Genomic DNA, 13,091 nt, shown 5'->3' with positions numbered 1-13,091 from the left:
TAATGAAACTTCAATTTACGAGGTCACGGCCTGTACGGCCTGCACGTGTGGGGCATAATTTGACTCAGTTATTTGGTTAAAGGACTGCGGCTGCTGCAGTCCTAATGATTAACAAATAGGAATGCGCAGTATTAAGCATACGCCGTGTGCTCCTATTGATTTTCTCACAGCGACAATGCGTAAATCTTAATAAGTAATTACAAATGACAGACGATATTGAGTCGTTGTATTAGAATACTACATTTGTATATGTATACGATAATACGAGAGTGCTTACGGCAAATTGGAGTTTTGGAAAAATCAATAATACGCATACGTCGTGTGGTGCGGCGTGTCTTGAGGCCAATGTTAATAAAGAACTTGCACTGCCTGTGCTTGTTAAGTCATTTAAGGCTGATGAGTTGTTTTTTGTTGTGGTTGTTTTCATTTGATAGAGCACACGGCATGAGCAAAGTGCGTGTGAAAAGTTAACGTTCGACCGTTGTGGCCTGCTTGGTCGTTGCATTGTTCATATCAAATCGCCTGTTAATAATCAAGTCGCCCCGATGGCAGTGGCAATCGAAGTGCCAGTTGGTTGTGGTGGTTGTGGCAAGTGGCTGTGGCAGTGGCAGTGGCAGTAGCGGTAGCAAGTAGCTGTGGCAAGTGGCAAGTAGCACTGGCCGTGGCAGTAAATAGCTGCCAACAACTGGGGCCCGAAATGAAAAGCAAATAAAATTAGTTTTAATTACAGCCTTCAAGTTGCTGCAACAAAACTCGTAACTCATTTCGCCCATAAACGGGCTACTGATGATGGCAAAGGCAACAGCGACGACAAGGCGGTGGCCATAGCGACCTTTGGCCACGCGCCTCACAGAGCATCACAAATGGGGTCGCCAGCTGGTAGAGTGCTTGCTGCCAGATTGTCTATTTCCATGGCTGCCACTGGCGACGCCCTCTTGACAGCTCCTGCTGACTATTGCAGCAACGTGCAACGTGCTTGGCACTTAAATAAGTTTTGATACTCCATTCAACGCGGCGGCAATGGCATTTCTCATTATTGCCAATTCCGTGTCCTGTTGCCTGCCATTGGCCTGCCAGGACCTCGCTCTTAGCCTAACTGCGACTTCAACTACGACTCGAACTCGAAGACCGAGTTCAAGTCCTGTGCTTAAATCAAAAACAGCAAAAGCAAAAAAAAAAATAATAGAATTTCTTTTCTCTCCGACTGCCATGCACAATTCTTCATTATTTGCCATCAAGCTTCGAGTACTCGTGTTTGTGTAGTCCAGAACACAGCACCAACAAAAGCAAAAGCAAAAGCAATGGAGCATATATTTTCAGGAGCTTGACAGCCACAGAAGGGAACACAAGGGACAGAGGAAGCGAGAACAACATTATCCCTGGCATATACTGACTGCAATTCATTAAGTGACTTGGCCAATTGGCTGCCACGTTGCAGTTGCTTTCAACTGGTAAATTGCTTAAGTGGACAGCTGCTTACAACGAACAGTGTGCTTCATAGAAATGCAAAATATCAGAAAATGTTGCTGCTAAAAATATGCTGTTTAATTCAAAGTTAGATATTCGTACTGACATAATATAGAAAATTGTTTGTTTTTTTTAACAAAAAGTTCAAATTAAATAAACTATTTAATTGTGAGTGCTCACTGTAACATTGAGCTGACCATCACTATGCATTCCCGTTGACCAAATAGCTGTGGCTTACTCCCGTTGTTGCTGTGGCTTTTGTGGTTGCTGCGTTGTGGTTGTGGTTAATGAAGGAATTATGTGAGTTGTCATTGTCCGTTGGTCATTTCGACGCCAAAACGTATGAGGATAATAGCCAAACCAAATGTTTTAATGTCCTTGTGGAGATATCTCAGCCAAGGGAGATTCAGGTTCTATTTAGAATTGTTATACAATTTGAAGTAGACATTCGAATACTATTATTCGTGTGGAGGTGCCACCATATGCCAGTTGCCGAGTTTTACAAGCAACCAAACATTTGTTATTTATTCATTTCATGTGAGTGTGTGAGTGTGTATATATTTTTTTTTTTGGCGCCACGCGACATGCTGCGACAATATTTACAATTTGCCGAGCGCGCGCGAGCGAGCGAAATCAAATAAATAAATAAAAAGGGTGGATGTTTATCTGCATAATTTCTGGCTAAGTTTACGACAATATCGTCCTGGCGGACTGACAAGCCGTGGTCTTGCTCCTCTCTCCCATATATATATGGTATATATGTATCTCTTATAACATCCCTCTCTCTCTCTCTTTGTTTCTCTCTCGTTTCTTTATAGCGCACCAGCACATCGCTGTGGGGTGAGTGGATGGGCGTGCTGCATGGCGATGAGATTGAGTACTTCTTTGGGCAGCCGTTGAACACATCTCTGCAATATCGACCTGTGGAGCGTGAGCTGGGCAAGCGTATGCTCAACTCAGTCATTGAGTTTGCCAAGACGGGGTAAGTGTAGTAGTGACAACAAAAGAGCTTTCGCTGCTGGCTTTCCAGCACTTAAAGCTTTAAGCTCAGTGCCATAAAATAGCGAGTTCCACAACCCATTTTGCTATAAACCGAGAAATAATGCGAGCTTTCGTTTCGAACTTACAGCAATCCCGCTCTAGATGGCGAGGAATGGCCCAATTTTTCGAAGGAGGATCCTGTGTATTATATTTTCAGCACGGACGATAAGATTGAGAAACTGGCACGCGGTCCTTTGGCTGCGCGTTGCTCCTTCTGGAACGATTATTTACCGAAAGTCAGAAGTTGGGCAGGTGAGTTGTGCTTCACCAATAAAGAGTGTTGAATGTCATTCAAAAATGTACTTGTATTTATTGTGTTTACGTCTGTGTATATAATGTAATATATTCTACAAATGCTTTAAGTATATTCTCGGTGGTATGGGGCATTCTACTTTTGCTTCCTTTTGGTACGCGACTATAGCATACAATTAACACAAAGGCAATACATATTTTGCTTATATGTATATTTTTACGACACGCGTCTATAGCTGTTGTCTGGACTGAGAATGCCGCACCCTAACACCATGTTTTCTAATCTGAACTTGATCTTGCCATACCCTGCAATACGTATAGCAGGTGTCCCATAATGTTATTGTGTAAATTAGAATATTTTTGAACACATTAAAGCATAGCTCCATCTTTACCTTATTCAAAAGTCGAAGTAGTAAGCTTATCATTTGTAGAGAGATAAAAAAAATTCGAATAATCATTACAAATTAGTCAAGAGAAGCGAACGAAAGAAATAATCCAACGTAGAGTACAATATTGTCCGATCATACTCAGTTCGAAGTGACATTTACTGCTTATTTTCGATTTGAGCTGGCTTCTCGTGTCAATTAACATGACAATTCGTAAGTTCGATACAGAACATTAAGGCGCAACGCGCTCCATTTGCCAGGTAGATTGATTGGGTGTCGCGGTATTACAGTTATGTTACTTGTGTATGGGAATATAAGTGGCTTTCGGCAGTGGTTAGTGGGAAGGATGAGTCATTTGGCAATTTTTATTCCGGTGAAAGATTTTTTTTATAGTTTTGCTTTTAATTTATTGCATTTATGCGTAGCAACGTTCGCAATTTTATTTATTGCCATGTCAGTATTTTAAAATGTGCTCATCAATCAGTGAAATGAGTTTCAGGTTCGAGATGTGAGCTACGAGTTGTGAGTTGCGCGTTACGAGTTTCAAGCTTCAAGCTTTAAGCATCGTGTTTCGCACTGTGCCAAGACGTGAACGGTCAGCGTTGACTAACTGACTAAGTGACAGCCAGCGGACGAGTGACCGAAAAAGAAATTTAAATATAGCGGCCAGATAGCATGCATATGCATGGGGCTGACAATGATAAATCAACAAGAGTCCGACTATATAAAGCACATAGAGAGATACAGGCTCAGAGCTATAGATACAGATACGAATGATACTTAAGATATTTAGTATATGCATTAGTTATGGTGGGCGTCATCCGATTGTAAAAGTTTTTAAGCTGCTCCATTAAGATGCGTAGACAAGTTTATGGTGTCAAGTGAAAGATGAGTCTAAGTCTCAGTCACAGTCGCAGTCGCAGTCATTACTAAATCCATCGTATACATATATGTAGTAGTTGTTGTCGCTGTAGTTGGTTGTGGAATCGATGTGGTCGCGCCAAGATGTCTGGTATATTCGTTGGTTCATTTCAACTGATACAAAAGAGAATTAGTGTTTCACAAATTAATAAAATTTAATTTATGCTAATTTCTTGTGTTGTGTGTATTATGTTGTTTTTTTTTTCGTTTCTTTCTTCGTTTTTTAACTTTTTGTTGACTCCTTAGCGCTTATTTTGTGGCTTGTTTGATTTTACATAAAAGCGAGCGATCGATCCAGCGATCGAGTATGCAAATTTCATCTGGCGAATTCGACTCCCCTCTGAGCAAATGGGATGGGTTAGCAGCAATTGGTTTGCTGCCTGGTTAAGGCCAGCTGCCTATTGAATATGCTGATGATCAATGGATTGTACTGTGCCAAGTTGTAACTCTTGGGTATCCAGCATCGTTGAAGTAAAAGCTGCTCGGGCCATGGTAAATGGTGACGTTGGTCGGCAGAGCTCTTACTCCTCATGTGGTTGGTGTTGGTTACCGGTTCTTTTGGTTAATTAATTAATTTGCATTTTGATATGTAGCGGTTGATTCTTTGTTGCCAAAGCGCTTGCCAACACGCGCCTCATTTACTATAATGACCATTTAAAATTTCACCAAAAACGTCAGCGCTATTTGTGCTAATCCATTAAACGAGAACTGGTCCCGCGCGATTCCTGAGCGTCCTGAGCGCTCTGTGAACGCACCAGACTAGCTGGCACCGCGTATAATCAGATTATCATTATCGCAGCCATTTCGAGTGACAAGCCAGGGTATATGACTGGGTACAGAAACCGAAACAGCAACAGATACAAATGTGAATAAAAGCACAGATACAGATACAACTGACAAAGAGCAGGGGGACTCGAGGAGGAGTTCGGCGAGTGTCATGTCATAATTCACGCGCACGCGTGAATGCCCAACACCCGACACCCGGCTCCCGGCACCCGATGTCCGATGCCCAGCGAAGTGTTGCCATACGAAAAGTATCTTTTGTTGCTTTGTATCGTTTGCATTTGTATAAAGTTAGCTATTATACTGACTCGTTGGCCGGCTGGTCGCTTGGCCTTTTCTCTTTGATTTGCTACGCTGCGCTTAAGCGCGAGCTGCGGTTTCGTTTTGTTGATTTGCGCTGCTTTTAGCGACACGTGTTTCAAATGTTCACTTTGTTTGATTTTTGATTATTTTCGGTGTATAGTATGTGTATACTCGTATGGGCTGTGCCAATTTATTTCTTGATTATCTGCGCATATAATCTACGATTTGGTCAGCCTTTTAAATTCAAATTAGCAAGCATTAAATGCACGCGACAAGCTTAACCCCACCTCCACTCCACCGCCTGATGTTAAGGTGTTCGCATACAAATTAATATACAATGTAGATACAACAAGATACATAGATACTCGTAGCCATATTTCAAATTTATGGTGCTAAACCGTTGAAAATTGATTTTGATTTCGTTACATATTAAACAAAACTGTTTTGTATTTCGTATTTCGTATTTCTGTATTTCTTTTTGCATATTTAATTTATATTTTAAGACCAGCACATGCACTTTAAATTAAAAATAACACACTCGAAATGAAATATAATTAAGTTGTTAAACGTAGAGCTTAGTGTGAGGCGGTACTGAACTTCAATGAGAGAAAGATGCCGGCCGGCTTTAGATTGGTCTTTGGTCGCGTATAAAATAACTAGTTTGTTATCTTAATATATAAACAGCACGCTAAGTTGGCCGACGGGTTTGTTGTCTATATATTTTGAGGGCAATCTGTGTGTTCTTTTATGCCAACTGAAATTCGATCACTTGGCAGGGCAAGTCTCTTCTTGTGTGCCAGTTGAAAGTTAATGTTATTGACGAACGAGTTTCAAAAATGAATTAGCAAATCGGTTATAAATTTTGTATCTGTACTAAATGAATATATGCGATAACCAGAAAGAAATACAAGTAAAATAACGCAAGCCAGACAAATTGCTAGGATTTTTAGTTAAGGTAAGTTCGCGTGAAATTCGTTTAAGTTATTCCCATTTTGTTTTCAATGCACCAAAAACCGCACCAAAGCTACAATTAAAATGCTTTCAATTAATTATTATTTGACTATTAATGATTATTTTGATTGCTTCTGTTCTGTTTAAACAGATTTAGGCATAACGATGAGGAAGTATAATATAATTTTTATTTTGCTTATAAAGTAGTTGCAGGCCTTAAGGAGTAGCATGCAAATTGAGCCGAGTTGGCAACAACTTTTTCTTTCAGAAACGCCACATAGTCAAAGCAGCTCATTATCAATCAATTCAAATCATTTCCCCAGAACTGCTAGTTAAAATCCATTTTGCTAATCAATAGATATCTCTCAATTATTTACAGGTTCGGACTGCAATGGTGATTCGGGTAGTGCTTCCATATCTCCCAGAGTGCAGCTATTGGGACTTGGACTTGTGATCTACATGTGCGCCGCGCTAAGGATCAGAGGAGTTTTCTAAAAGAAAATGTCTGGCAGTTTAAGCACAGCACATTAACAAGGCACTCAGCACACCCTATAATGTAAAAGCGCAAAAAGAGAAACCCCTATATTATAATATTTAGATTGTCAAGTGGAAAATTGTCGTATGTAAAACGTAGCAAACAGAAATTGTGCAAAGCCATTAAAGTTTTTGAGAATTTGAGCCAAACTTTTTGTATTTTGGCCACAGCTGAACATTTGTAAATGAATTTAGTGTTGCATGCATCCGCACAAAAGGCAGTACGAGTAGGATATTGTAGTTGTATTTGGTTAGACTTAAAACTTGCATCGAGAGGACAGTAAGTAGCAAGTAAGTAGGCAGCAGGACGTGAATATGATGATACTCATGATGATGACTCTGAATCCTTGCACGCGGCTTGCTACACATATCAAAGAGAAATTTTTGCTGACTTTGGCGGCATCTCAATGTACACCGGAAGGTATCCAGTGTACTTGTTTTATTTACACACAACCACACATGCAAAACCTATAGCCACACCCACGAACACATACATACATTAGCCACAACAAAATGACACTTTTGTAGAACGCCGCAAATTTGTTTCATTTGTATGAAATTGGCCAACAAACCAGGCCCAATAAAAATAAAAAAACGAAATCAATCAACAGAAATGATAATGATTTTGATAAAACGTTAATGTTTGTCATGCCAGCAGAGGGCATTCAAAATTTTAAATCTCGCTCAGACAACAATTTAAAAACGTACTGCTCCCATTGCAAGTAGTATTTTGCCAGCTGGCATGGGTCCAAGTCTATATCCAGACTGCCCTCCCATATTTTGGAAGTCGAGTTTAATGATTTTGATTTTAAAGAACCCTTATGAAACTTGGCCAGATTGCATTGGTTTCATATTTATGTTGGGATATTCATCATTTGGAATACACAAACAAACAAATAAAAAATTGGTTAAAACGATGCTTTATTTTTTGCTCGCACAAGAAATTTTAACCACAATGTTCTTATGACAAACAAGCGAAAATTTGGTAAACACAAAACAAATTGTATTGTTGAAAGCATGTGACAGTTTTATTGAGCACAGCCCAAGAAAAAATTACAAATTTTATAACGAATAAGGTCCGAGAACTTGTAACTTGTAGAATCGGTCAGAAACAGAAGTTTGTAGAAAACCTAATGAAACATTTAAATGGCAAAACATATCAGTATATATTATATAAACATATATATACAATAAAAGTAATACATCTATATATAGTATATAGTATATATATGTACATGTATTATTGTATTTGTACTAAACGTTTTACAAATTGGCTTAGTGACAACAAAAAAAAAAAAAAGACGAAAATAACTAAAAGTTTTATACACATAGCAAATTGGAACCAGAAAAAACATAAATATAAAAATTAAGAATAAAAAAAACACAGAAACCAAAATGATAAAAAAGTGCTGTATATTAAAGTTTGGTATGTCTATATCTATAAATAAATATTCGAAATATATAAATGAAATGGAAATCATAAAATTAAATGAAATAATAAATATGTATAATCAAATAATTGTCAAACTGAAATAAATACATTTAGTTCCGTGTACGTATGAAGCGGATTAATTGAGAGCAACTCGTAATTAGAATCATAATTTTAAGAGCATATCAGTACTCAAATGTACTCTCAAATCCAACAACTACTCGTATGCATTGATGGCGAACATTTTCGGAATTAATGATCGCAAGCAACACTGATATAAACTAAGTTATTTTTATTAACAATTATTGTAATGAAACACTCATTATTATAACACCCACACAGTCAACAAACAACACACACACAGATATTGATAAAGGTAAAAGTATTGGACTTATAAAGAACAAACGACGAACAATTAATTCATACATCAATAAGAGGAACAGTAACTGTTTCTCACATTTACGAGAACATAACATTAACATAATTAATAACTATTTGCGCAACAAATGAAAATGAATAAGTAAATCAATTACGATTAAATATTTTATTGTTTTAATTGTAAGTACATATGTATGTAATGTGGTCAAGCCTATTTGAGCGATGTTCGCTTTTAACTGTAGCAACTAGGGAAAATTCAATGTGAAGTCTAAACAACAAATTATAAACAAGTACTAATACTAATACTAATACTAATGCTAAACAAAAATAAATATATAATACTAATGCTAATACTGATACTACTACCTAGGACTCTAATAACAATATAATAACTATACTAGGTTGGCTTAACAATGGAAATGCTGGCACTACAAAAATGGACATTTCTCTGGTAATGTCTGTTGGAGCTATGTTAATGCTCTTGTCGAACCAACCTGCCAAAAGCTGGACTCACATTTAGTATAAGCTTGCAAAACTATTCTGTTATCTTCTGACACTACTAGAACACCAAAGATAAGCAACGATAGAAAAGCTCACTTATGAACTCCATGAAGAATATTTATTAATACAAAAATTCATTAATAGTTATCGTAAGTAATTCAAACATTGCCCTACAAAAATCTATGATTATACACATTGACAAGATTTAGACAAGCTATATCATATTGAGGGGAGCGCATACTCGTATTTAACAAAAAATTAATTAATGGCAAAAACCGTAATAAGAACTCATTCCTAATTTATAAATTATCAATCGATTCAATTACTTTTTAAAAACGTTTTGATGAAAATGTAAAACTTAAACAATTTTTAAGTATATGTGAACATTTATATTTTTATACCATGCAAGGCAAGCCGCAATGATGACAACTGCATAAAAATACTTATATAAAAACAAAAACAAATCAAGTGTATAACATTAACATTTTTTACTGCGTATTGAGAAAAATGTATGGCAAGAGTTAAATATATACAAACTAACTTGTTGACTCAAAAAATATTAGCTTTAAACGATTAAAGAAGGTCCCATTTCTCCTCCTGTTCAAGATCATTCATCACCTCATCACTCCCTCAACTCCTTTTCCCTTAGAACATTTATCACGATAATTCACAATCTTTGCTAAATATTTCAATATTAATTAATGCAAGACTTGCGTTTCAATGGTATTCACTCCAAGCTAAGTGATCTTGTCGAGGGTTCTCTGGATTTGGAAAATCTTTTGTACTAAGTGAATGTTGAATTTTAAGTCACACTCCAAGCTCTTACTTTATAATAAAGGCCAATGAATTGGTAAACCTCCAATACCAAGGACTTGGCATTGCTGGCAGTGTGGGCTTGGTCTACATTCATAAGGCACATAGATTTTAGGTATATGAAATTAAGGAATTTACTGTGTATTTACGCCTTTTGCCTTTTGAAATATAAGTAAAGAATTTTAATGCGAGTATTTTACTATTAACATACATATCTATGCAATTTATTTTTGTGTCTTCTATATACATATTTATTTTTGAACATTTATTTTCTTAAGTTTTAACATTTTCATTGATTCCCCCCTTCTGAGAAATATATTTTGTCATTTTGCATGGTTTTCGGCTCAAGCCAAAGAATTGACAATATAATATTTCGCCTTAGAAGCAAAAGAGATAACGAAAGAGAGACAAATTCCAAGTGTTATGCTTATAGATCTAAATTTTTATATACACACACATACATACATATATGCACACTCATTCGATTGCATCTTATTTGGTAAACTGAAAGCAGAAACATATAAATAAATAAATACTTACACACGAATACGAATACAAACACAAACACATAATATGATTTAGAAGAATTCGATTTTCTGTTGCCGTTCTTCCAAGCATCTAAAAAAAAAAACAACAGTTCATAGAGAAGAGCACTCCAAATATCCACAGTGTGCTTTTGATATTGTAGTCTGCTATTTGTAAAAGAATTTATATATACAGTATAGTGCTAATAGATACTTATACATACTTACATATGATAATTATGCAAATAATCGAAATATGCTGTTTACATTCCGAAACTCCACGACACTTCATAGAAACTAATTACTCGTGTACACCACCACCCCCAATCTCCCTTAAGCGAGTTCCGACTTGAATTAGTTAAGCAGTTAAGCGAATCTATAGGAAACTTAATAAAAAAAAACCAATTAAAGTATAAATCAGTATTTAGGTTGTTAAAGATTTTAGGTTCTCCTTTTGTGTAATACGAATATCACACAAATACAAATACAAATACAATGTTAATTTTTCAGTTCGTTGTGTATTAAGAAACGTTACTAATTATATCAGCTACGACATCTGATAATAATAAAATCGCAGTTCTAGATGGTAGACGACAAGTGTACAATGAATGTTAAATGTTGATTGCGATCAATGCAGAATTACTCATAAAAAAATGTTTTTGAAATAAAAAATAATTAAAATAAAATAAATGATTGAAAATACCACACAAAATACCACACAATGTTAAAAGCCAAGCACAGGAATGCATTTGAAGTTTAAACATACAAAATACTTATAACAGAACAATACTGCATACCTACATATATATGATTCACATATAACACGAGTAATATTTACCATAAAGTACTAAGATCAATAAGTTTAAAGATACATCTCAAAGTATAAAAATGAATAATGATAATTGAAAAGCCACAAAAAAAAAAAAAAAGAAAAACAAAGGATTACTTAAAGTATGAAAACGTATGTTTGGTCAAGTTTGAGCACGGTTTTTTTAAAAGTGTAAAAATCAAATACATATCAATATATGGCCTATTATTTATTTAGTTTTATTACAATTATTATTATTGAGAATTGTGAAAATGATTGAAAACTAAGAAATCGATTAATAATAATACTTAGCTGCAAATTTAAGGCTCTGATTTATGACTTTTTAAGTAGGCAATTTGTAAAAATAAAGCAACTAATTGGAGACACAACAATTCAAATGTACGAATAACTGTAACATTTGACAGTCTGTTAACAATTGCGTTGATAAACAGTAAACAAAATATAACAAAATCCAAAAAAAAAAAAACAAAAACAAATTGTGGTTAAATATGTGTTCTTACTTGTTAGTGGTAATAAAAGCCAAAACAAAACAAAAGTAAACAAAAACAATGAGAATAAAAAAAGTATATTAATAATCTTTAATGCAAAAAATAACTATGTTGTGTCAACATTCACGACTTAAAAACTGTAGCTTTTAATCATGCCAAGCATTTCGATATGATTTTTAATTATATTATGCAATTATTTTCGAGTCTACTCTTGGGTTTCATCGGTCCAACAAACTAACAAGCAAACAAACAAACAATTAATCTTGCATTGAAGTTAGCTTCTTTTGCCAGTAGTTGCCACTGAAAAGATAATAACAAAAGTATTTATTTCTATATCTATTGCAATGCACTTAAACATTTACGTGGATGAACCCCTCTCTAAAGTCACCATAAAAACAAATAAGCAACAAAAAAGAACTATGAAATATGAACGATAATCTTCACAAAAAAAAAGAAAAAACCAATCAACTTAAATTTTAGATAAAAATCAAACGAATAAATTAGAAGAATTACATACTTACATAGTATACATATATATGTACACATCTACAGATATTATATATGGCAGCTCCAATATAGTTTCGAGTATCTTTTGTGAGGCGCTTTAGTGTTCAGCAAAATTGTATTTGTAAGTTAAGAACGTTATGAAATGCATTTGTTTATGTGTCTATAGTCGAACGATGAAATTATAATTATAATTATTATTGTCGCAGAGATTACTTTAAATTTAATGGGAATAACAAAGACATACTTATTATATACAGGCACACTACCACTCAAACACAAATACACACACACAGAGATACACTCAAGAAAATAAGCATAATAAATGTGTTAAGGTATAAACAATGTATACACAAATTACACACATAAATACATATAGAAAATTATGTCATGAGCATACAAAAAGTAGGGATCATTTTACTGAATATATTCATATATACATATATACTATATATATATACATATATATGTACTATATGTAATCTAAAATAAATTAAAACAAAACACAAGCTCTGAAAAAAACGAAAAAATAGTAAAGACACAAAATAAACCAATCATGAAAAATTGCTAAATTAAATACGATTTGCTATAATTCAAGGAATAAATCAACAAAACAAAAAGAAAGAGAACTACCAAGAAAACTGTAAACAATTAAAAGTAAATTTAAAAAATGAACAAAATCTAAGTGAAATTATATTATACGAAATATATTGTATATCGAAAACAAGATGAATATAAGTCAAATAAAACTTATGTATCATGTATTAAACAAAACAATTGATGTCTCATTCCAATACGTCTCGTTAAAAATCTATTTATCGATTCCATATGCGCCGTCAGCAGATCTTCATATTACTTTGTAACATAAAGCTTGAATTTTTAGGTTCATTCAGTATTCTATTCGAGTCGATGGTAGCTGCTCATTTGAATGGTATGCAATATGCAATAATGCAGTATTCATTAATTACTCATAATTCTCGAACTCAC

At 34.8% G+C, this 13,091-nt stretch overlaps 1 protein-coding gene and 1 long non-coding RNA gene across 9 annotated transcripts in view; one reads left to right on the top strand and one right to left on the bottom strand.

Annotated features, from left to right (window-relative positions):
- The window catches only part of LOC133835580 (acetylcholinesterase), a 35,765-nt gene that overhangs the window by 21,913 nt on the left and 761 nt on the right, over nt 1-13,091 (top strand). For 3 of the 4 annotated variants that reach the window (XM_062265575.1, XM_062265574.1, XM_062265576.1), the window contains 3 exons: nt 2,286-2,449; nt 2,597-2,760; nt 6,484-11,588. In XM_062265575.1, coding sequence (XP_062121559.1) covers nt 2,286-2,449; nt 2,597-2,760; nt 6,484-6,599 — 444 coding nt within the window. In that variant the 3' untranslated portion in view covers nt 6,600-11,588. Of the gene's footprint in view, nt 1-2,285; nt 2,450-2,596; nt 2,761-6,483; nt 11,589-13,091 lie in introns of those variants that run through there. The other variant, XM_062265577.1, reaches the window with a different exon arrangement.
- Nucleotides 10,061-13,091, bottom strand: part of LOC133835582 (uncharacterized) — a 27,309-nt gene continuing 24,278 nt past the window's right edge. The window contains exons 2-4 of one of the 5 annotated variants that reach the window (XR_009893608.1): nt 10,326-10,669; nt 10,225-10,263; nt 10,061-10,136 (exon numbers count right to left, since the gene is read on the bottom strand). This is a non-coding gene — a long non-coding RNA (uncharacterized LOC133835582). Of the gene's footprint in view, nt 10,670-13,091 lie in introns of all 5 variants that reach the window. The other 4 variants (XR_009893607.1, XR_009893606.1, XR_009893605.1 and 1 more) reach the window with 4 other exon arrangements.

The sequence above is a fragment of the Drosophila sulfurigaster genome, chromosome 2R, assembly GCF_023558435.1.
Source record: "Drosophila sulfurigaster albostrigata strain 15112-1811.04 chromosome 2R, ASM2355843v2, whole genome shotgun sequence".
NCBI classification, from domain to species: Eukaryota; Metazoa; Arthropoda; class Insecta; order Diptera; family Drosophilidae; genus Drosophila; species Drosophila sulfurigaster.
This window is presented reverse-complemented; position numbering and strand designations above follow the sequence as displayed.